The 21,951-nt window shown below is 40.4% G+C and overlaps 1 protein-coding gene across 1 annotated transcript; it reads left to right on the forward strand.

Moving 5' to 3' along the window:
- Positions 1-1,539: 1,539 nt before the first annotated feature.
- Positions 1,540-21,561, forward strand: tfpia (tissue factor pathway inhibitor a). The gene is made up of 7 exons (XM_077581024.1): positions 1,540-1,790; positions 16,395-16,598; positions 18,989-19,165; positions 19,573-19,635; positions 19,745-19,807; positions 20,836-21,024; positions 21,286-21,561. Exons 1-7 carry the CDS (start codon positions 1,634-1,636, stop codon positions 21,351-21,353), a joined length of 921 nt encoding a protein of 306 aa, XP_077437150.1. The 5' UTR covers positions 1,540-1,633; the 3' UTR covers positions 21,354-21,561.
- The last annotated feature ends 390 nt before the right edge of the window (positions 21,562-21,951 follow it).

The raw sequence follows: 21,951 nt of genomic DNA on the forward strand, positions 1-21,951 counted from the left end.
TATTAAAACTGGATATGTACATTTCTCATCAGGCTTGATTATCCTTCAGTGTTTTATTGACCAGAGTAATGAAGTCATTACTGTTGTGAAATGGGGCCTTTAAATGCAACGTGTCACCACCACGAGCGCCGCCGGCGGAGGCTGAGGAGGTTCCACAAAGGCCGTAAATCAAGAACCGGGGAGCGTGAATGATGAAAATGAGTCGGCTAATGTCCTTCGCATACGCATTTGAAAGAACCCTCAGTCAAAGCGCCAAGGAACTTGATGAAGGTCAACTGCTTTTATGAGCTTGCCTCACTTCAGAGAGACAAAGAGGAAGAAATTGTCAAACTCAAGTCAAACGTCATATAAAGTCAGTTCCATTCAGTGAGTAAACCAAGATAGGATCAATACAAGTTGTCACGAAAAGTCTGAGCAGCGTCAAATAGGCCCTCGTCCCCCATTTTTCACAGCGAATCCTCAACACGATCGTTAATCGTTGACAGCGTGCTGCAAAGGCGTAAGATGACCTCGACAAAAGTGCCGCAATTCAACGTCGCCCATCTGTCTTGTATACTCGCCGCTTGGGGATCGTTTGCAAGAATTCCCTTGTAGGAGTTTGTCAAAGTACGACCTTGGAATTTGCTACTTCAGACAAAATGGCAGATGTTGGATTCCACCTGTAGACTTCTTCGTATCTCCGGTTAGGAAAGATGTTTTTGTTTTTATTGTGTTGATTATTTATCAGATTAATCGATGAATGAGAAGAAAATCCATCCCTTTATTCATTATTTGAAATTAACAGTGCAGAAAATGTGCAAACACGAATTGATTGTGCTTCAGTGACTAGTTTGATCTGACAAACAGACCTTATTTATGTTGGCAGAGTAGCCAAACTTTACGTGCAGATGGAATATTTTTTTTGCCTTATGTCCGGCCGGGGCCATCGCCCCTGTTGCCCCCCGAACTGCATGCCCCTGAAATGTACAAACATGTTGCTACATGTTTTCTGAAGTAAAAGGAGATGTTTGCAAATGAACGAATGATATTCACCCTTCTTTTATGGCAGCTGGAAATGAAATGACATTGAAAATAATTCAATTATGACAATATACACAGTTCATCTTTCTTTTTTCTTCTTTGTAAACAGCAACATCCAAAATACTCTGAACTCTCTTGCGTTTTTTCTTAAATAAACATTTACCCCTCACAATTCAATTCTTTATTTAACAAATTGAAATCTACATCCAGAATACAACACCCAGAAAAAAATAGCAATAATAAACAATATAGATAAAAGCAGCAAATAAAAGCAAAAATATTCCTAATAGAATAAATAAGCAAAACAATAAATATGTCAACGTTTTGCTAGCTCTCCTATTTTTAACATGAAATATGGAAAGGAAATAATAAATATTCTATCAAGCTCTTTACACATTCCCCTTCCCTTTGCGACTGCAAATATGCGTAACATGATGACGTCACATGATACACTACTTCCTGGTGGTGAGTGGACAGGAAATGACTGACCCATTTATTGGACTAGCGTGCGCGCGCCCGTCAGACGGTAGTGCGCGCGCGCGCGCGCGCCCGCGCCCGCGCTCGCCTGACAACTTTCGGAGTGCGTCAACTTCCAGCAAGTGTTCCAAAGTTGATGAGGCTGCCTGCTCTTGTGTTCACCTCCAAGCGGCTGGAAGCAAATATGCCTCGTCGTAACGACAACAACAACAACAACGAGCGGCGGCTTTCGCGCGCCTTTTGGCTGTCCTGCCTTTGCTTTTTGGGGACTTGCTGCAGCACAGCCGCGCAAGGTAATTGTTGACTTTTCACCTTTCAACTGGGCACTAAACTTGGCTGACTTGTAGTTAAATGTGAAGGCGAGATGGTGAGTGAGCACAAATTGTTACTGCTACTGATTGTTCCGGCCATGTCAAGACACGTCCAAAGTCCACTTGCACGCACCTTTGCAAAGAAATAATGAGGTTTCAAGTCATGTCAGGTCAAAGTGGTGAGAACGTCTCTTTTCTTTCCCGTTACTTGTCTCCCTCCAAAAAATGTCAGCTGCTGTTTACATCAGTGGTGTGCAAAGTATGGCCCGCGGGTCACACAGACACACGGCCCGCTCAGATCTCTAATTCGACCCACCGAGTGTTGACAGGATCAAATGTGTCATTTTTTTGTTGCATTAATTGAACTAAAAAAAAAAATTTTTTTAGCTAATATGTTCAATTAACGTGTATTTATTCATTATTTACTCATTCACCTCATTCAATATTTATTTTCTTGATTTATTGTAATAAAAGTCAAATTCAAAATTTTTCGTTTACGTGTAATATATTTTGATATCTTTTAGAATCCCTAATCACGGGACACGGAGTCTTGCTGGTCTTCGCTAACTGTCCCAATGTTGACGCCGCGTCTCATTTAGGGAAGGCGTGTAATTGGACGCCGGATGCCGTTCACGACCAGAAAGCCGCACTTGTCATATTCAGCAGGAGAAATCGGCTTCGTTGCCGGCCAATGTTTTGCTTTTGCTTGTTGTTTACATCCCCTGACGCAAAAGGGTCAAATTTTGTCCTCATTTGCAAGACGCCGTATAATGAAATCATCAGGCAGAGCGGAGAGTAAATATTGTATGTTTCCGTGCCCGGCCAGCGTTTGGGTTTTGCTGCGTTTGGTGTTTCCTTCCCGTGCAGGCCCACGCAAAAAAAAAAAAAAGCCGTTTGCATGAAATCCAATCTTTGCCATCTTTCACCTGGAAGCCGTGCGTGTTGGAGCACTTTGCGGCGCTTGTCGTTGGGCGTGACGCACTATTTGTTATCCAGATGATTAATGGCGCATGACTGCGAGCGATATCGGCCAAATGCTTCTCCCGTGTTTGCACTCGCACACATGCAGCTTGAGTATAAATCAGAGTTCAGGCATACGTGGTGAAGACAAATCCACTGATTCCTTCACTCTAAAAACAGTTGGGTCAAAAATAACACAAAATGGGTCAAGAAGGGGCTGACCCAACTTTCTTAATTATTTATTTGTTTGCATTATCCTGTGGGTTATTGATTTGACCCAACTTTTTGGGTCAATTGAATAACCCAATTGAACTGGTTTAAAAAAAAAAAAAACTCAACCCAACTTTTTGAGTTGTTTATTGGGCGGTTTCATTTGACCCAACTTTTTGGGTGAATTGAATAACCCAATTGAATTGGGTCAAATCTGAACTGAGCAAACTTTTCGAATAATTAAACACAAAAATGTGGGTCAACTTATATTAATAACCCACAAAACTATCCAATTATATGTGTTATTCTTTGAGCCAACTATTTTGGGTTACTTTAATAACCCAATTGAATTGGGTCAAATCTGAACTGACCAAACTTTTCGAATAATTAAACACAAAAATGTGGGTCAACTTATATTAATAACCCACAAAACTATCCAATTATATGTGTTATTCTTTGAGCCAACTATTTTGGGTTACTTTAATAACCCAATTGAATTGGGTCAAATCTGAACTAACCAAAGTTTTCGAGTAAATGAACACCCAAAAAAATGATGTGAACTTAAATGAATAACCCACAAAGCAACCCAATATTATGGGTTGTTTTGTGGGTTATTCTTTGACCCAACTATTTTTTATATATTTATTATTTATTTTGATATTGAATCACCCAAAAAGTTGGATCAGTCCCTTTTTGACACAGTTTGGACCCAACTGTTTTGAAGGGGTTTGCTGTGACTTCACAAACTCGAGATACTAAATGTGAAGCATTTGAATGGAAATAAAATGCACGGCAGTAAGTCTGAAGACGTGCGTAAGTGACCCATAAATTCCAAATAATGTTCGCAGTGTGTTTCCGAGCCATGCTGTCAAAAAAGGTAATTAGCTCGTAACTGTGCTGTTTATGTCATGGTGGAAATAAATGGATGGTCGATGCCGGAGTTTGGAAAATGAACCCGCAGAGGACATTACAGTCAACCCTCACAATTCCTAAGGTTTATAGTTGCTCGATCCCAAAATATTTTAACATCATTCTCAAATTCATCTTAATAAATTATCCTTAAAAATGAACAGTGATGATTAGATTTTGAAAATATGTCTTGGATTGCTATTTAGTGAGTTACACTTACTGCGTATTTAAAACAACTTTGCTTTATTAGAAAGTCCTGCTCTGAGCTTCTTTACTCAATGTCAGATTTTCTTTGCCGTAAGTATCAGTGGCTGGTATTAGCGGGCTCCACAAGTACTCGATACTTATAAATAAGGCCATAATTGGCCCTATACCGATATTTGGTATACTCGCTCATCCCTCAAAAACGCATTCATGGAATCTTCAGTTCTAGGTGAATTTATTAATGGCCGATGGCTCACATGGACACGTTTGTGTTTAAATTTGACTAGCCCTTTGCTGTTCAACTTCGTTTGGCTGCAAACAAAATGGTGATCTGCTCGTACAATGTTTACGTTGTCAGGAAATCCATATCAGTTTGAGCTGACACGAAGCAGGCCCATCGTTTTGTTTAATATTCTTCGCCGTTAAAGGCCGAAGCTTCCAATTAACAGAACATGTCTGCCGTACTGATATAGAGCCAAGTTGGGCAGGTCATATTTCTGTGCATCCTCCCTGTGGGGTGAATGACACAAAACGAGGAGAGTCGTTAAGGATGCCCGGTCACTGCGCCTCGTGGCTCACTAGATGCGCTTTGGAAACTGATAGTGCTGTCTTTTTCTCAGCCTGATACTTGACATTTGCCATACGCAGACAGAGAGAGAGAGAGAGAGAGAGAGAGAGAGAGAGAGAGAGAGAGAGAGAGAGAGAGAGAGAGATGGCAACGGTTCCTGTCGGCTTATGAAATGTGTCACCGTCTTACAAATCAATTGCATTCCGAGGGCTGCACTTATGTATTTATTATTCCTAAATATTTTCTGTACATTTCTTTTTCTTTTAACAAGATGTTTTTAATGAGCCATATTTCTGTGACTACACGGAACTTGTTCCTCGTCGCGGTTTGCCGTTTACAAATTCACTGCTTTGCGTTTTTGTTTTCGGTGAAATCTATCCTCATCTATTGCCTGAAAAACTCACCTTCTTGTGGATTTGTGTGTGTATCTTAAGATCTCTGGACTGAGATAAATATCTTGGTATGTGGGGGAGGAGCTAAATTTAGGCTTCTTTGCCGTTTTCCATCCGAATGCGAGCTTCGGGATTAGCTCGGCATGTCATTTTTGAGTGGCATTATTGAACTTTATATGACACAAACATTACATAATATTACGTGCACGTGAGGCAACTCCTGAGTTGACTGAAACAACGGCCATCAATACGATGGTTGAAAACATGAAATGTAATAAATAATAAATTTTCCAGTACAATGCGTGATGAATTGGTAAATAACATGTTTTGGAATTCCATCCATTAAACAAATAACACAACACATTTTCACATAGTGTATTATTTATTCATTACCTTTAGCACACAGATGCAGCTGCAGGGAAATTGGTTATGGGCGTGAAATGTGTCAATCTCGGTTCTTCAGGCTCCTGATAAAAAGCCGACTGCTTTGCAATATGCTGAAGGTTATGAGCCCCGTGAGGGAGATCGCGTGTCTGCTCAGGCTTGTCAGAATGAGAGAGATGGGAAATGTGCAAAAGAAATGTTTTGCGGGTAACGACCAATCTTTTGGTGCCTCAATAGAAATATATCTGGGTATTAAAAACAAGCTCAACAAAGTGAAGCTTTTTGTTTGGGTTCTTGGACTTAATTGTTGACATTGAGAAAAATCTCATCTCATCTGCATAGCAATGGAAGGAAAACCCATGTTTTCTTAAGATGGAACTCATGGGCAGCAGATATAATGAAAACAACAGAGGCCCCAGAATCAAACCCTGCGGAACGCCATACGACTGTCGGCCAGTGCAGGACTCAGAGCAAACCCAGGCTAACACAAAAAGTTCTGCGCCCCTGGTGCTGTAAACGAGCCAACAGAATGCTGTCGTCCATCGTATCGGCACTTCGGGACAACAAAACAAGACACGCTAAGTCTCCAATGTCATTGGTCAAGAGCAAAAACTTTCAAGAGGGATGACAAACAAAAAAAAAAAAGGCTAAATATGGGGACCGGGGGCTCTATTTTCATAGACGGAAAACCTAACCCAATCTTAGACCTGCTCAGACCACGTCTAAGTATTGGCGCCGGGTAGGCAGCTGGTCTAACGTGACACATTCCATTCATAAATATGTGGACAACAATTCATCGAGCATTCTTCTTCTTTATATATATATATTTAAATTACATCATCCTATTGGAAGGCCCACTGTCAGATCCGTTGGTGTGCGCGTGTCTGCAAAACTACTAACACACGGTATATCAAGCTGTGCAGGACTTGCGCCGTTTAAAAGTTTCTTAAGTTTTCAATACTGAGTCAATGCTTTGTCAAACATTTTGAGATATCACGTTTATGGTTTTCTTTGAAAACTGATAACCGGACCCTGCCCCTTATGAATTATTCTACTGGAGTTTGTTTGTAAAAGATAGTTGTATCTTTACTGAACCTGTAAAGTTTTTTTTTTTCTCTCCCTTATCTGCAAAGTACAATCAGCTATCTGCTAAACGTCAGCATTTCCGGCATGAGTCCGACTTAGGAACACTCGAAAGCATGTCTGAAGGGAAGCGCTTTCAGGAAGTGCTGAATGTCGGAGGATAATCAACTAGTCGATGATAACGACTAGTCCAAGTTCCTCTGGATTACTTGCACATTTTGTGCAAAGACAACTCTTGTTGCCGCAGGAATTCATCCGTGTCTTTGTATTCTATGTTGTCAAAATATCTGCGGAATTGGAATAAAATGCATACTGATATATTCTATTTTACATTCAGGATTACGTTCGGCAAATGCTGCATGGACACTTTTCTCATTTGGCTCCTTAGAACAATAAGCTGCTTCGGGAAAGAGCCGCCATATTGATTCCATCATCTAATCAAAAGTGCGTCTCCAGTAGAGTCAGTGAAAGGTGACATTTGCGGAGCCAAATTGGTCTCTAGTTCAGTCTCTTCAATAGATTCAGCTGTCCATACATCAAATAATAACAATAATCAAGAGGCGTGACAAGATATCCACTGCTGTAAAGTTTTTTATTTTATTTTTATTTTTAAGAGCTTTTGAGAGTGAATTCAGAGATTTGTGATTTGTGAGATTTGGGTATTGAAAATGTGAAAAGACTAAATAAGTACGTAGTATTCCATTGTGAAGATGTAGGACCAAACTATCAATTTTGTGGGGGTAATTGGCAAAAAAAAAAGGGGGGGGGGGTGTCCAGTTCCGCAGTTGCGGCCCCCAGAATGAGAATGCGAGCACCTCCGTCCACAACAGCGTTGATTATGGCAAAATTGTGACGTATGTCTCGCTGGCTAGCAATGCGAGCACCACAAAAATGGGTTCGGGTAAGGTGGCCGCTTTAGAGTGTCTCGTTGTTGTCCGTAAGGTGGAATAGCATGGAGTGAGAGTGGGCCGTGGTTCCGGGTTGGTGCTGTGTGTAGACTGCAGGACGTTTAGTGTTCAGGAACGGAATTAAAGATAATCTGTTTGTTTTGTCCCAATTTTGCCCCATCCTGACCTCGGCAAGCCTATTTAACGTCTTATAAGATTATCCTTCGGTCTGAGGTGTGTTAAGATTGGATTTGTGGGTCTGAAACCGGTCAGGCTGACGATCCGAAATCCAATATTAACGAATCAAATTCTTTGAGTGTGAGGGAAGCCAACGACTCCCGAGTCATGGCTCTGTGAACTCTGACCTGGTACGGAAGCCAATCAAGAAGCGACCTGACCTGCGAACAACGAAGCGGCAGGAAAGAAAAACTTTTTTTTTTTTTTGCCCAATGTCGTTTTTCGTAGTACGTAATAGTGGGTTCACTGGATTCGTCCCTTCGGCAACACTTGAGGAAACGCGACGTATTTGGTAATAAAAGTTCACTTTTGTTTTTAAATTAGATTGTACGATTTTTGCCTTGGAGGACTTATTTCAAGACCGGCGGTTGAAGCGGATCCTTATGTGTTCTGTGGGGTTTGTGTCTAATCCAGGTCCAGAAAGTCAAAAACCTTCCATAGTTTGGCTTTAGCCACAAGTGCATCTGCTCAACCGGCACGCCCAGTTAAAGAGAACCTGTGGCAGGGTTTTTACTTTGTGGATTTGCCGCCTCCGGTTGTGTGGTTCGATTATTTGAGCTCGCCACGCACGTTCCGACCAAATCAGCAGCGCTTTCGCAGATGATGTGCAGTTTTCATCTGAATTTGGCCCATTCAACACAACTGCTACTTGTGATTTTGGCTTTTACAAGTATTAATACTTTACTGATGAATCTTATTACAGCGTGACAATAAAACCTTTGAGTCAGAAAGGCTGTATTGACGATAGTTAGCTCTTTGCGTACGTCTCTTTTAATGTTTCACCGCCACCTCAGCGTCTCCATTAGACGCTAATAGCTCTGCCTCTAATGAAAATAAGAACATTGCTTTCTCCGTACTGATTTTCTCTCTCGAAACATCCTTGTCGATTTGTTTGAACTTTGTCCCTTTGCTTCACTGCTTTGCATGACTAACCGTCTCCACGGTGGCAACCCTATTTGCGTCCTCCTTACCGCTAATCTGTATCGGCTTGTAGAGAATTAGCTGAGTCGTGATCATTCGCGCACAATAGCATCGCACCCGGTTTAATTGTCTGGCATTTATGGGACGCTGTGTGACGGAGCGGTGAAGATGAAAATGCCATATCGCGATGAGAGGGACCCAAATCAACCCAACGGCGTCATTTTTCTCTGCAAACGGGACATCGCCACGGCAACAGCGTGCTTTTCAACACCATTTAGAACAAACACCCCAAATTCGAAGCCGATCAGATACATTTTCTTGGAGGAGTTTGTTGCATCGCAGCAAAGCAGACTTTCCTTCAAAATCTTGGCCTCAACCACAAAATGAAGGCGTCTCAAAATACTGACATGCTGATAATCAAAGTATTTACAGCCATCTTTCCGCTGTGTGATCACAAGCGCGCACTGGAATGAGAAAACAAGGTTTGACAACCAAAACGTATTATAAACGTTATCAGACAGCGACAACATGCGCAAAAGCATCACTTTTCAATTTATTGTCTTGTCGGACTTTTTTTTTTCTCATGTTTTAACAATCATTTGATTGTTTCATACAGTCCAATGAATAATTCGCTTCATCTTTTGTAATTGGAAATCTGGACTTGGCAGCACGTCTTCTTTTGTAAAGCGTCTTGTAATCATCCGTGTACTTTATTGTCTGCTTTGGGCTTCAGAGATTGATTTTGGTAGCGATGGCGTCTGTCATCTTCCTCAGCGTCTCAAACCGAAACATTATAACGAGGGAAGAAGCGACTTTCCTGCAGGGGTTTCTTGCTCCTGTTTTGCCGTCGAGACCCTGCGGCGTCGGGATAACGGATTTAGATTTAGCAATGAGACGCTGCTGTAAAGGGAGCGGCTGTTGTTTACCTTTTCCAATAAGAACAAGATAAGACTCTTCCGTGGCTTGCGGGAGTAAAAACAAACTGTTAAATCTGATTTGACGTGAACAAATGGCCGGACGGAGCCGCAACAATTGACTCGGCTCGTTGCCGTCTTGGCTGCCTCACCGCTTGCCACCTCAACATTCGGGCCGTGATTAAAAATGAATGCATCTCGCATGCCTTTTAGATAATTAACAAGATTTGCCTGCGGCTCCCAAGGCCGTTCTGAGGGTGCTTTTTATATATATATATATACAGTATACAATCTACATCATACTTGGCAATACGGTATAAATGTAGGAGCAGTGAAAAAGCACGTTTTGGAGTAACGACTACATTGCTTTTTCCACACAAGAATTCAGACTAAAGTTACTCTTCAAACCTCCCTGAAAGTTACGTCGGAAAATACAAACGCTTCTACATGCGACGCTATAGAATACGTAAGAAAGCGAGTGACTTCATCGTTTCCAGCGCATCGAGACTCGCATATCCGTAAACGGTCAGAGGAAGGAGAGTTTTTTTTTTTTTTTTTTTTTACAGGAGAACTCAGTATTGTTCATTCGATTTGTCATCATCATTGCTCTCCTTTTTTTTTTTTTAATCCAACAAATCAATTAAAAAAAATTTAATAAATGTTTTTTTTTTTTTTTAAATACATATACATATATATATATATACATATACACATATATATATATATATATATATATATATATATATATATATATACCTTTTTTTTGTATGTGGGTGAGTATGTGTATGTGCGCGTGTGTGTGTGTGTGCGTGCGTGCGTGCGAGCGTGTGTGTATTCATCAGTTCACCTAAAGCCCATTAAAAAAAAATCCCATACTAATAATATAATATAATAATAAATTGCCAGATGCAGAAACATCAATGTAAGTTATCACGATGTAGTGGCTCTCGCTAACAGACAGAATTAAGTAACCGGAATTAGGTTAAAAAATTCTATATACGTAGACCATGTTTCTATAAATTTTGATATTTGGTTTTTATTTGAGGCAGATATTTTTTTCCATTAAAATGTGATTTATGAGGAGGTTAGACCATTGGTCGATATTCAGAGTTTGTTTATTTTTCCAGTTAACAAGAATTGTTTTTTTAGCGATTGTAAGGGCTACAAGTGTAGATTGAAATTGTTTACGTGGTAAGTCAGTTGGAAGGAGAGCTTTTTGCCTTGGATACATTTGTGAGCGAGGAGAGAGACCTTAGATTCAGTTCTCGCTGAGATGGCAAGTCATCAGTAAAGTAACAGTTCATTTTAAAATCAAGTCATCAATAAAGTAACAAAGTCTTTAAAAAAAAAAGAGAAGCTTTTTATGCATATTGTTTGCATTCAGATTTGACCAAGAAAGTAACGTGGAAGACTTTTTGTTTTTAACGTGGAAAAATGGGGTCATCTCGCTATTGGTTCAGACTTCGGTCTTGTCTTTCTTGCGGTTATAGCATAATCAGCTTTTTTCTTTTTTCTTTTGTCTTAATAGCTCATTTGATAATGTGTCTGCCAGTAAGATTTCATTTCCGACGGGTCATCCACACCCCCACGTCTTCCTCTCAGCACTTTGATGGCGTGTCTTTAGCTGAGAGTGCAAATAATCCCCCGGCCGAGGACGTTACGTATTCTTTGTCCCGTCAGCAACACTTTGGCAGAATACGAAAAGGAGGCCCGGGAACTCCGAAGACGCTTATTAACGATCATGTTCAAATAAAGCAGTTGTACTATTTGCAATTTGGACCGCCGTTTCTCACAAAGATTATTTCCGCACAGGCGAGCGCATCGTTGTCCGAAGGGTAAAAACAGTCACCTTTAAATACGTGAACTCTTTGTTGTATTGAAGCTGGCAAAGATCCACTTGCTGCTCGTTGGGTAAATGCTGCTGAGTCATCGGCTCACCTGGAGTGGATTGCCTCAGGATTTAGAGTGGAAAATTATTTGTAGACGGAATTGTTACCGAAATATGTCACATGGTGCTTTTCTCAACCCATATTTAGCACATCTAACCTCTGCTGCAGTTTTTCAACGGGTCAAGTCAATAATAGCATAAATAATAAGCAGTTGCTGCCGTTATTCTTCAATGGACTGTGCTAAGCAAATTAGCCAAGAAGTATAGAAACGGTCCATCGTTACAAGTTAAGACAGAAACTTTCCCTCATTTCAAGCACATACATCAGTCGATATACTTTACAACATTTGACGGTCATATTTATTTCTTGGGAGTGCTTTTTGTGTGAAAAGTTGGTCTATTAATGACATCTGGTGGTTACAACGGCGTATAAAGCAGTAGTAGTAGAATGTACATAAATATCTTTTCATGTTTTTCTCTCTATTTTTTTTAATACATGTTTGAAATAAAATTAAAAATCGTGCAGCGCATGGCATGCTCATTTATTGCTGTACATATTGAGTTCTGGCCTTTCAGTGTTTTCATACAAATACTTCCTGTAATTATGATTTTAGTACTGCGCTAGCGTAAGTTAGTGATAGACTGCGGCTTATAGAATTGGGGTGACGCTGCGGTTGACGGTTAGAAATAGAAGTCTGTTGTAACCCACTGCAGCCTTTCTTGTATTAGTGATTGTTTGGTGACCCTTTGAGAAGAGTCCAATGCAGCGGACCCCCCATATTAGCGGTTTTCCCTACAAATTTGCATAGTCCCGCATTCTTTTTCTTTTCTCTTTTGCCCAGTATTTTTCCATATTATTTATTTATAAAAAAAAAAAAAAAATTGGGGGGGGGGGGGGCTCCCCCTCGTTTCATTGAGAGTCAGTTATATCAGCTTGGCGGTCATAACTTCCTTCAACACCTTCCCCCACTGACAGGAATACGCTTGACGAAGACTGCACGCATCCAATAACAAACGTTGTTCTATGAAAAAGTCCATCGGGGTGGGGGGGGGGGGGGTTAATGTATCAGTACAGTGGTAGTTGAAAAGCGGAACCTTGGGACAAGGTGTGAGTCACCCACAAGCCTTTGTTGACTCGCCCGAGGGATGGCTTCGCATGAATTCAAACTTTGTGAGCTTCACATGCTGGCCACACCCCTTTTCCACAATCAGCAGATGTCGCAATCCAGCCGAACCTTCCACAAATGGATTGATTGAGCTACAAAATCAAAAGTTAAAGCAGCTTTATGACATCTCAGAAGTTGAAAGAAATAAATAAAAATGTTTTTTTTGTTTTGTTTTTTCTGGAGAGCTCAGTATTGTTCATTCGGTAATTTTACCGATTTGACATGCCATTTTTTTTTTAAATGCTGTTTTAAGATGGCCGTGCTGTTGAACTTTACAGCGAGTCACCTGTGTTACAATTGCTTCTTCTCCATCCTAAATGCAATTTGCTGCATGCTGAGACGTAAATAATATCAGAAAGCTGCCGCAGTGAGGACGGTTGAGTTGCATTCGCTGAGCAGAAGATGAGAAGACAACAAGATGCAACTCGGCCCCAAATGGATTCAACCTGCCCGTGTGAAGATCTTCATGTTCTTGGCATTGTGCTCAGACGATTATCCTAATCTGTCTTTGCGTGCGTGCGTGCGTGCGTGCGTGCGTGTGTGTGTGCGTGTGACTCTTGGCAATGCTCACAGTTGTCGGCAGTACCCACGGGACGAGATGCCGAGGAAAAATTGAGGCAGAAAATCGGCTTCCCTTGTCAGCGAGGTCCATTTTTCAAACACTTGCATTTTGCGTCTTTGAGTATATTTATTCATGTTTAACATGAAAGCTGAATTAGAGATTCTTCGGGGAAGTTTAGATTTATTCTCGGGAGCTTGTATGAATTGTTTGTTCGTGCGTATATATTCTGTTCCAAATGATGCAAAAACAGTTGGGCCAAAAATAGGGTTGTCAGGCGATTAACATTTTGAATCGTAATTAATCGCATGAATTCAGAACTGATTTTTTGTACAGGGATGTGATTTTTCCGCTAATTCGCGGAATTCCGCTTTTTTTTTATCCCCCCCCCCCCAAAAAAAAAAATTCCGATATATTTTTTTTTTTTTTTTAGTAGTTGATTGTGTATGCACATGACTCCGACAGATAACATCTTCTGCTATAACAAAGACATTTGTGGTATGCTCTAATATGAGTTACTTTTCATTTGGTCATGATACAATTATTTGTTCATGAAATTTGAACTCTTCAACATTATTTATGTGTTAACTTAGTAATCACATTAGTTAGATATGATGATATTCTCAGTGACAGTCCAATGTTTTTGAATGTGACTGATTTTGAGTTGACTAAAACTGCCATTTTATATGGGATAGTTTAATATACATTGAAAATTTATGCTGTTGTTTTGTCTATTTCTTTGTCATGTGAGTGCATTGAAAGTACTTAAAAACACGGAAAACCCATGAGCGAGTGCCAGCGGCCCCCAGACCCCCGGCTAAATTTTCAGATAATTTCACTTTGGTCAAATCACATCCCTGTTTGTAGTTTTGTGGGTTCAAAAAGAAAAAAAAACATTTTTAGGGGGGTGAATCTTTCGGTTTCCGAGGTGATTGTTTGCTCAAACTCTTTAATGTCAAAAGGCAGATCGGCTCTGCCTGACTGAATGCGCTCCTGGGAATTTCTCAATATTGTGATCGTCCCAGCATTGGTGTCTGCTGTGAAATATTTAATTTGCTGTTGCCTGGGTCATTTTTCTAAAGGTGAACTTCAGGCTGTCTTTATGTATTTTTTTTATTGCAATTTAAAACTGCAGCTCCTCAGGGGGCTCTTCGTCTCGCCCATAATGGTTTCTCACCCCAAACGTACTTGTGCGACCGCTTACATTTTTTCAGCTCTCTGAACGATTACAAGTTAATACACAAGAGGACATTTTGACTATAAGTTGCAAAAAATGACCCACTTTTCAAGTTAAAGAACAAACTTTTTCGCTATCAAATCTGGCTCCAGCAGATAATTAAAAAAACATTTTATTTCCACTTTATGGGTCAATTTCACTCAACTTTTTGGTTTGTGTCATACAAAATGACCCAATTTTTTTTAACCCAAGTAAAAGATCTAACCAATGTTTTTGGGTTGTTTTACACTAAAAGACCCATTACTGGGCTCAAAGTAGAGGTTCGGTCCATTTTGGACCCATAGTTGGGTTATTTTTGACCCAACTGTTTCTAGAGTGTTTTGTTGCCATGACTGAGATTTAGCATGCGGCTTGTTTACGTCGGAGAAATGAGACGGGGGACTAGAGCGAGACCCAGATTGGACTTTCCTGCCCGATCCCACCATTTATCAGCAAAAGTCTCTGCAGGGCCTCATCTCGCCAACCTGACGCGATACTAATTCCATAAGGCAGACTACATACAGCGGGAGGATTTGATGAGTGCCCAACCCCCTCCTCCTCCAAACACCCCCACGCACCCCAAGGTCATAAATTGCCACCTGACAGGTTGCACTAATGCCGGCCTCATTCCCCCGGCGACCGCTTTTCGCTGGCAGTCCAGAGCCGAGCGACTCTCTTGCTCTCTCTCAGCTGCGTACCTTAGAGGAAGGTAAACTTCATTTCCAAACTTTTCAACATGTTCCTTTAGGGTTGCATGATAAAACGCTCCGTCTCAGCAAAAAACCTAATAACGGAAGCAAGTGAAATATAAGGGGCACGGAGGGCCCGCGCCAATGGCAACAACTTCTATTATAAACGGATGAAACCGAGGCGGATCATATTTTCGGGGTAGTCAAATCTCATCGGAGAAAAAAAAAAAAAAGATTACCGCCTCGAAGCTGTAGTGGAACTTCAGTTTTGAATGAATCGGTTTCATTTTTATCATCTAAATTGGTGGTCAGGGACGGACTGGGAATTTTTTGGGGCACAGGGACCATAGAGGGGGGTGGCCCGTACATTTGTGATTCGGCCATTCGGAGTTCAGAGTTGATGCACATTCATTTGAAACATTTCATTTATGATGAAGTCATTCACTGGCAGCCATTTTGACTGAAGCAAGCCCCTTCGCTCCCGGCTGTTTTACCGGATTTTGACTGATTTTGCAAGGCCCACAGAATATTGTGTTCTTTTGCGATAAAAAAAACATGGTGGAAGCTACCTAAAGAAATATCAGAGTCTCTTCTTTTCATCAGGAAAAAAAGTACATTTTTATCAGTTTACGTTTTGCAGCAATTAGGATTACAATATAGCTAAGTTTCATCATTATTCACAAACCTGTTGAAAACAGTGGGGAGGAAAGATCTTGTTTCAAAATGGCCCTGGTTGATCTCATACTCTGCTGCCTCCTACTGGCCGTTTTTGTAACTGCCATTGCTGTAGGCGCCCTCTTCAGGTCAAAGGCTGCATCGAAGCCTTCTGTAAAAAAATTTATATAAAAAAAAAAAAAAAAAAACATTAAAAAACGTAGAAATACGTTTTTGGGACCATGTCAACATTTTAAATAGTTTTGATACATTTTGGGGAGCAAATGAGTTAGGATTCACCAGATGGCAATGTGCAACATTTTTTTTTATTAACCACTCCAAGCAATTGAGTTGAGATGAAACAATATGCTGCCATTTTTTCCTCTGTGTTCAAAACTGTCAAGGAAAGTCAAAAGAATGTTGGAAAACGTTCTTCGGGCGTTTTACAAGTTGATTCATTTTCAGGCTGGCAAATAATTCTCATTTAATGAATATGCTGCGAGCTAATTGCCAAGAGCTAATTGTGGCTCAATTATGAATAATGCGCCTCTTGCTTCACAATCCATCGACGGCGACCCGATGACATCGCCGTATTTGCACAATGAGGACAATTATGGAAAGTGCAACCTAATCACGCCGTCATGAATGTTCCGCTGACTTGTATTACTTTTCTTACATTTCTTGAAGGATTTGTCGGGAGATTGTTCTTATGAAGCAAAAGTTGTTTTTGTCAATCCGCTTCCAGAGGCCGGAGCTCAACCCGAGCTTTTCATCTTCAACGAGCTGTGCGCCTTGAAGGAAGACCCGGGACCGTGCAGGTCCTTGCGGGACAAGTTCTTCTTTAACGTGGACACGGGTCGATGTGAGCTCTTTGAATACAGCGGCTGCGGAGGAAACGCCAACAACTTTGAAAGCCTGGAGGCGTGCCAGGAAACGTGCGTCGTCTCAGGTGAGTTGCTTGAGGGAGACCATCCAAAGGCAACAAAAATATAAACAACGTTTTTTGCGTCTCGGGTCCCCAATAAAACAAAACTGCACCTTTCAGAGGCCCCTATTATTGTGGGCAGTCTAAGGCACACCTGTGCGGATGATTACACCTGTAATCCTGGCGTCTAATCAGCATCTTGATATGGTGGCACACCTGTGAGCTGGGATGGATTATCTCGGCAAAGGAGAAGTGCTCACTATCACAGATTTAGACTGCTGAACAATATTTGAGCGAAATGGTGATATTGTATATGCGGAAGAAGTTTTAGATCTTTCAGTTCATCTCATAAAAAATCGGAGCAAAAACAAAAGTGTTGCGTTGATATTTTTGCTGCGGATAATGTTTTCTAAATTCAGCAGGAAATGTGGACAGGACAGGACAGGACAGAAGCCGAGCTCTCGACGTGTGGTTGGAGCGTGCCACGCCAAACGAGTGCTTGATTTGCAAAACGATGAAGAGCTTCAGCTTTACAAATTTAGCCCTTTTCTTTTCTTCCCGCTTTTTTGGTGTTTTCTGTCAAGTTCAGCAGCAAATATGCAAATTCGACACGCCGTCGGTGCTCAGGCGTCTTTGATCTGCATGAATCGGCCTTGCGTGCGTGCGTGCGTGCGTGCGTGCGCACCTATCGACGCTTTTAGATTGCGTCGTCTTCAAAAGTGCTTTGCTCGCCAGACGGACTTTGTCTGCCGCGGTGATTTGTAACGAAAACGCCGATGAAGCCAGACCAGAGGGCGGGTCACGCCACAATTTACATACAAATAGGTTTTGGCGTTGATGACAGAAAGTTTACCGGGAAAGGAAAAGGATTTTGCGTAAATGCTATCAGAGTTTGATAGCAAATCCGTAATGAAACAACTTGCACACACGCCATCAAAAAATGGCGAGCGGCACACACACATTTGATTCTTTCATATTACTTCTACTGACTATTGCTGTGAAAACAAGATTCTCCCGTTGCAACACTCAGAAAGGCCTATTCGATTCTTTTCGATTCTATTCTATCGCTAAATGAAAAGATTCGATTGTTGAAAGTTAGCTTCTTTAATCCAACCTGCCAAGCATTTACATTATCAAGCGTCCTGTGATATTTATTAATTAAGCAAAAGAAATATTTAAAAAAGGGTTAGGGTTAGTAATGCACCTCACAATATTTTGTATTATATTAACGTTGAAAATGTAAATACGTTGATATACATATTCTAATATTTTTTATTTTATATATTTATTTATTTTTTAATATTCTTTGTGTATATTTTTTTATGTTGTACTTTTTTTCAAAATATTATAATGCAGCGTAGCCTATACTGTATGTATATCAACATATATAAATTTATGACGTTAATATAATACAAAATATTGTGAGTTGCATTGTAATATTTGTATGTATTTGTTTTTAATGTATATATTTTTCATTTGTTTTTAATTTGATACTTTTTCTGAAAATATTACAATAAAACTCACAATATTTTGTTTCATATTAACATCATAAGTATATATGTATATCAACGCATATACGCTTATGACGTTAACTCATTTCCTCGCAGCCATTTTGACTGAAGCAAGCCCCTTTGCTCACGGCTGTTTGACTGGATTTTGACTGATTTTGCAAGGCACACAGAATATTGTGTTCTATTGCTATAAAAAACATGGAAACTACCAAAAGAAAGATTAGAGTCTCTTCTTTCATTAGGGAAAAAAAAGTATATTTCTGTCTTGTTTCCGTTTTGCAGCAATTAGCATTACAATTTAGCTAAGTTTCATCATTCTTCACAAACCTGTTGAAAACAGTGGGAAAAAGAGCTTGTTGCAACATGGCCCTGGTTGATCTCTTATACTCTGCTGCCACTTGCTGGTCGTTACCCTTGATGTAAGTGTCCTCTTCAGGTCAGAAGCTGCATCAAAGCCTTCTGTATGCTCTAGCATTTAAAATAAACATGAACAACATATAAATATGTTTTGGGAGTGAAGGACAAAGTATTAAAAACGTGTTTATACGTTTTTGGGTTTGAATGAGTTAATATAATACAAAATATTGTGAGTTGCATTGTAATATGTTTCTATTTTTGAATGGCATCAACATTTCCCCAAAATACCCCAAATAGCCGACTTTCTTCAAGGAAAGTCTGCTGGCTCACACATTTGCTGCTTTTATTTATTTTTATCCACATGTGGAAGAGTTGTGCGTGATTCCAGTCTGATGTCTGACGCTTGGGAGCACCCAAAACAAAAAGAAGAAAATTGATGTCACTTTTCATGTAAATCCAACCTGAGCAGGATGGTCGCTTCCTTTCATGGTTCTCCGTTGTGACAGTATTTGTCTCTTTTTCTGCTTGTTTTTCTTCTCTTGGCAGATGATAAAAACCCGTGTCACTTACCCGAAGCGGAAGGTCCGTGTCGCGGCCTGGTGACGCGTTATTTCTATGACGGCAGCAGTCAGCGGTGCAAGCGCTTCTATTACGGCGGCTGCTTTGGCAACGCCAACAATTTCAGGAGCATCGGCGAGTGCCAGGCCAAATGTCAGAAACGAGGTACGACGTGTTCGCATCGAATCAACGTGATGTTCGTCAGCGTCAGCAAAGACCAACTTCGTTTCACAGAGTTGATGACATCGTCAAAAGGGTTTTCCCTCAAAGACGGCCATGAAATCACGTTCGCAAATTCTTTAGCATTTTAATGATTTCGAAGCGCCCTCAATTACTCCTCCAGGCTGAGGCGCAACTAAGAAGTCATTTATCAGCTAAAATAGGAAATAACGGCAACGTCTCTGGACTGTGACCAATTTAGTCCACCCTGAACTAAATATGGACAGGAAAACCAATTTATTTATTTTTTTTGTTTTTTCTTTCCCAATGTTTGTTAGTCGCACCGTTGCAAAACCTTTTGTAGACTGCTTCTTGTCTTGACTTGTCCTTTTTCTTGCTTTGGGCTGATGTAGAAAGCGTTGAAGTCCAGACCAGTGGCATAGAAAGCACGGATGTGCAACCGACCGTATTAACTGGTAAGACTCGCGCATCACGTTCAAGTTGCGCAACGTTACAGAATGACACCGATCAATAACTGTTCGATAGTTCCGATATACGCATCATTATATTTGCATGTCCTCTCAGGTGAGCGCACAGTCAACATGACGGCGGTGCCAACGAACAACACGGACCCGGAACATTCACAGGGTAGCGTCATTTTCTTTTTCAACTTCAAATGCAAACGTTGAAGCTCTCTCAAACGTTTGGGGTCGGCGACCCCTGACAAGGGAGGATTTTAATAATAATAATAATCCCAATGTCATGACTGACTAGCATGTACACCACTTTATTCCTTTATGTCCTTTGCTAGAAATGTTTTATTAATGCAGGGATGTCAGATTTATGTGATGAGATGATTTGAATTGGCCTGAATAGGAAGATAGGAAAAAAACATGAACGATTCACCTGGAAAAGGCCAGCCAAGCATTTTCTGACAGAAAACAGCGACCTCTTGTGGTGGTAACAACAACTACATGCATGTATTTCATTTATGTTATCTATCTTATCTTTCCTCGAAGAAGGATGGGGCTCACGTGAGAAACTGGAACAGCTGTTGACCTTAACTGTATTCAATATTCATTATTTATGTAAGGCATTACATTTAAAAGAAGATTCGGATAAGACTCTTCTTGCATATTGAGTCACAGTTGGGTAAAATTCATATTTAAAAAATAAATATATATGCTATTGGGGTGTGTGTGTGTGTGTGTGTGTGTGTGTGTGTGTGTGTACAAGATTTTGGCCCAATGCCATGCGATATTCTTGGTTATATTAAGGTTTAATGATCATTTACTTGCTTTCACAATTGACTTTTGACCACCATTAATCTCCCCCAATACAGACAACATTTGTGTCATCTGCATAAACCACCTTTTTAAAAATATTTCCCACTTTCCAAAAATGCATGAAAATAAATAAATGAATAAAAAAGCTTGGGTCCCAAGATAGACCCCTGCGGTACACCACAAGCAATATTCCAGCACATTGAATCATGGAAATCCGTTAGGACAAATTGTTTCCTATTACTGATGTAACTTTTTTACATCTTTTCTCATTTTTAAAATGTGCTGAAAGTTTGAGGCGAAACCGATCAGGACGCTCAAATTGAAAGCTCGGCAGCCAGATGGACTTTGTCCAGATCAGATCTTTGACAAATGTCATTGCTTGATTTCCAGATGCAAACCTGGCAGATGCGTGCTTGGATCCTGTGGCCAGAGGAACGTGCGACGGGAGCGTGCGCAGGTTTGCTTACCTTCCCAAAACCAAGAGGTGTCACATGTTTCTGTACAGCGGCTGCGGAGGGAACAACAACAACTTCAAACACCGGAGACACTGCATCAGGAAGTGCATTAAAAGCCGAAAGGGTATTTTCACATTTGTGTTTTTTATCTCCGTACTCTCTCGCATACTTGCCAGAGCTTTTGCGCCATCTTTGAGAGAAATCGACCATTATAGAAATGGCACAAAATTCCTTTTTTCCCACAAATCGGCTGCACAGAAAAAAGTTAATAGTGAACCACATTTTATGATGTGAATTTGCCAAATTGTCGCCATTCTGCAACATAGAAGCTGAATTGCACATTTTGCTTGTTTCCATTGGACGGCCTTTGCTTTGCCTTCCACAGATCGCGGCATGAAGATGATTCGAATAAGGAAGAAAAATATTCCCAGCCTTCTTCACGGCTCAGTCTGAAGACGTCGGCCACATTTGCACTTCATGAGAGTCGCCTGTATTTATCTCTGTATGCTGTTTTGTAGCTTTTGATCCTGCAGTTTATTTTTGATAATAAATGCTAAGGTTTTGCTTCATAGTCACCACACGCACTTTCGTTTAGGTCATTGATTTAAAAAACACTTTTGTTATGCAGAATGATTAAATTCAACCCATTTTATTCCCATTGGCTTTTGTATTTGCCTCTTTTTTTTTTCATCTGACAGATTAAATCATCATCAAATCTTCTGCCGTGAGTTTCTTACCAAAAATGATTTACGAGTCAATGTCACGCTGTTTAATTCACAAAAGTATTAACACACAGTGTTTTTGTTTTGTTTTTTAATGAAGAAAAAAATAGGCCATCAGAATAGTACGGAAATGTATTATTGCATGCACTTGAAAAAAAACAAAACTTTTTTTTTAGTTAATTTTTTTTGGGCCGGGGGGGCTTTTTTTTTTCATTTTATTGAATATTTTTTTCAGTTTTTTTGTGTGTCTTTTCTGTTGTTTTCTTTAAATTAAGAAAAAATAGGCCATCATAATTGTACAGAAGCATAGCGTACCGCATTCATTTGAA

Source organism: Vanacampus margaritifer, chromosome 11 (assembly GCF_051991255.1).
Source record: "Vanacampus margaritifer isolate UIUO_Vmar chromosome 11, RoL_Vmar_1.0, whole genome shotgun sequence".
In the NCBI taxonomy this organism is placed as follows: domain Eukaryota; kingdom Metazoa; phylum Chordata; class Actinopteri; order Syngnathiformes; family Syngnathidae; genus Vanacampus; species Vanacampus margaritifer.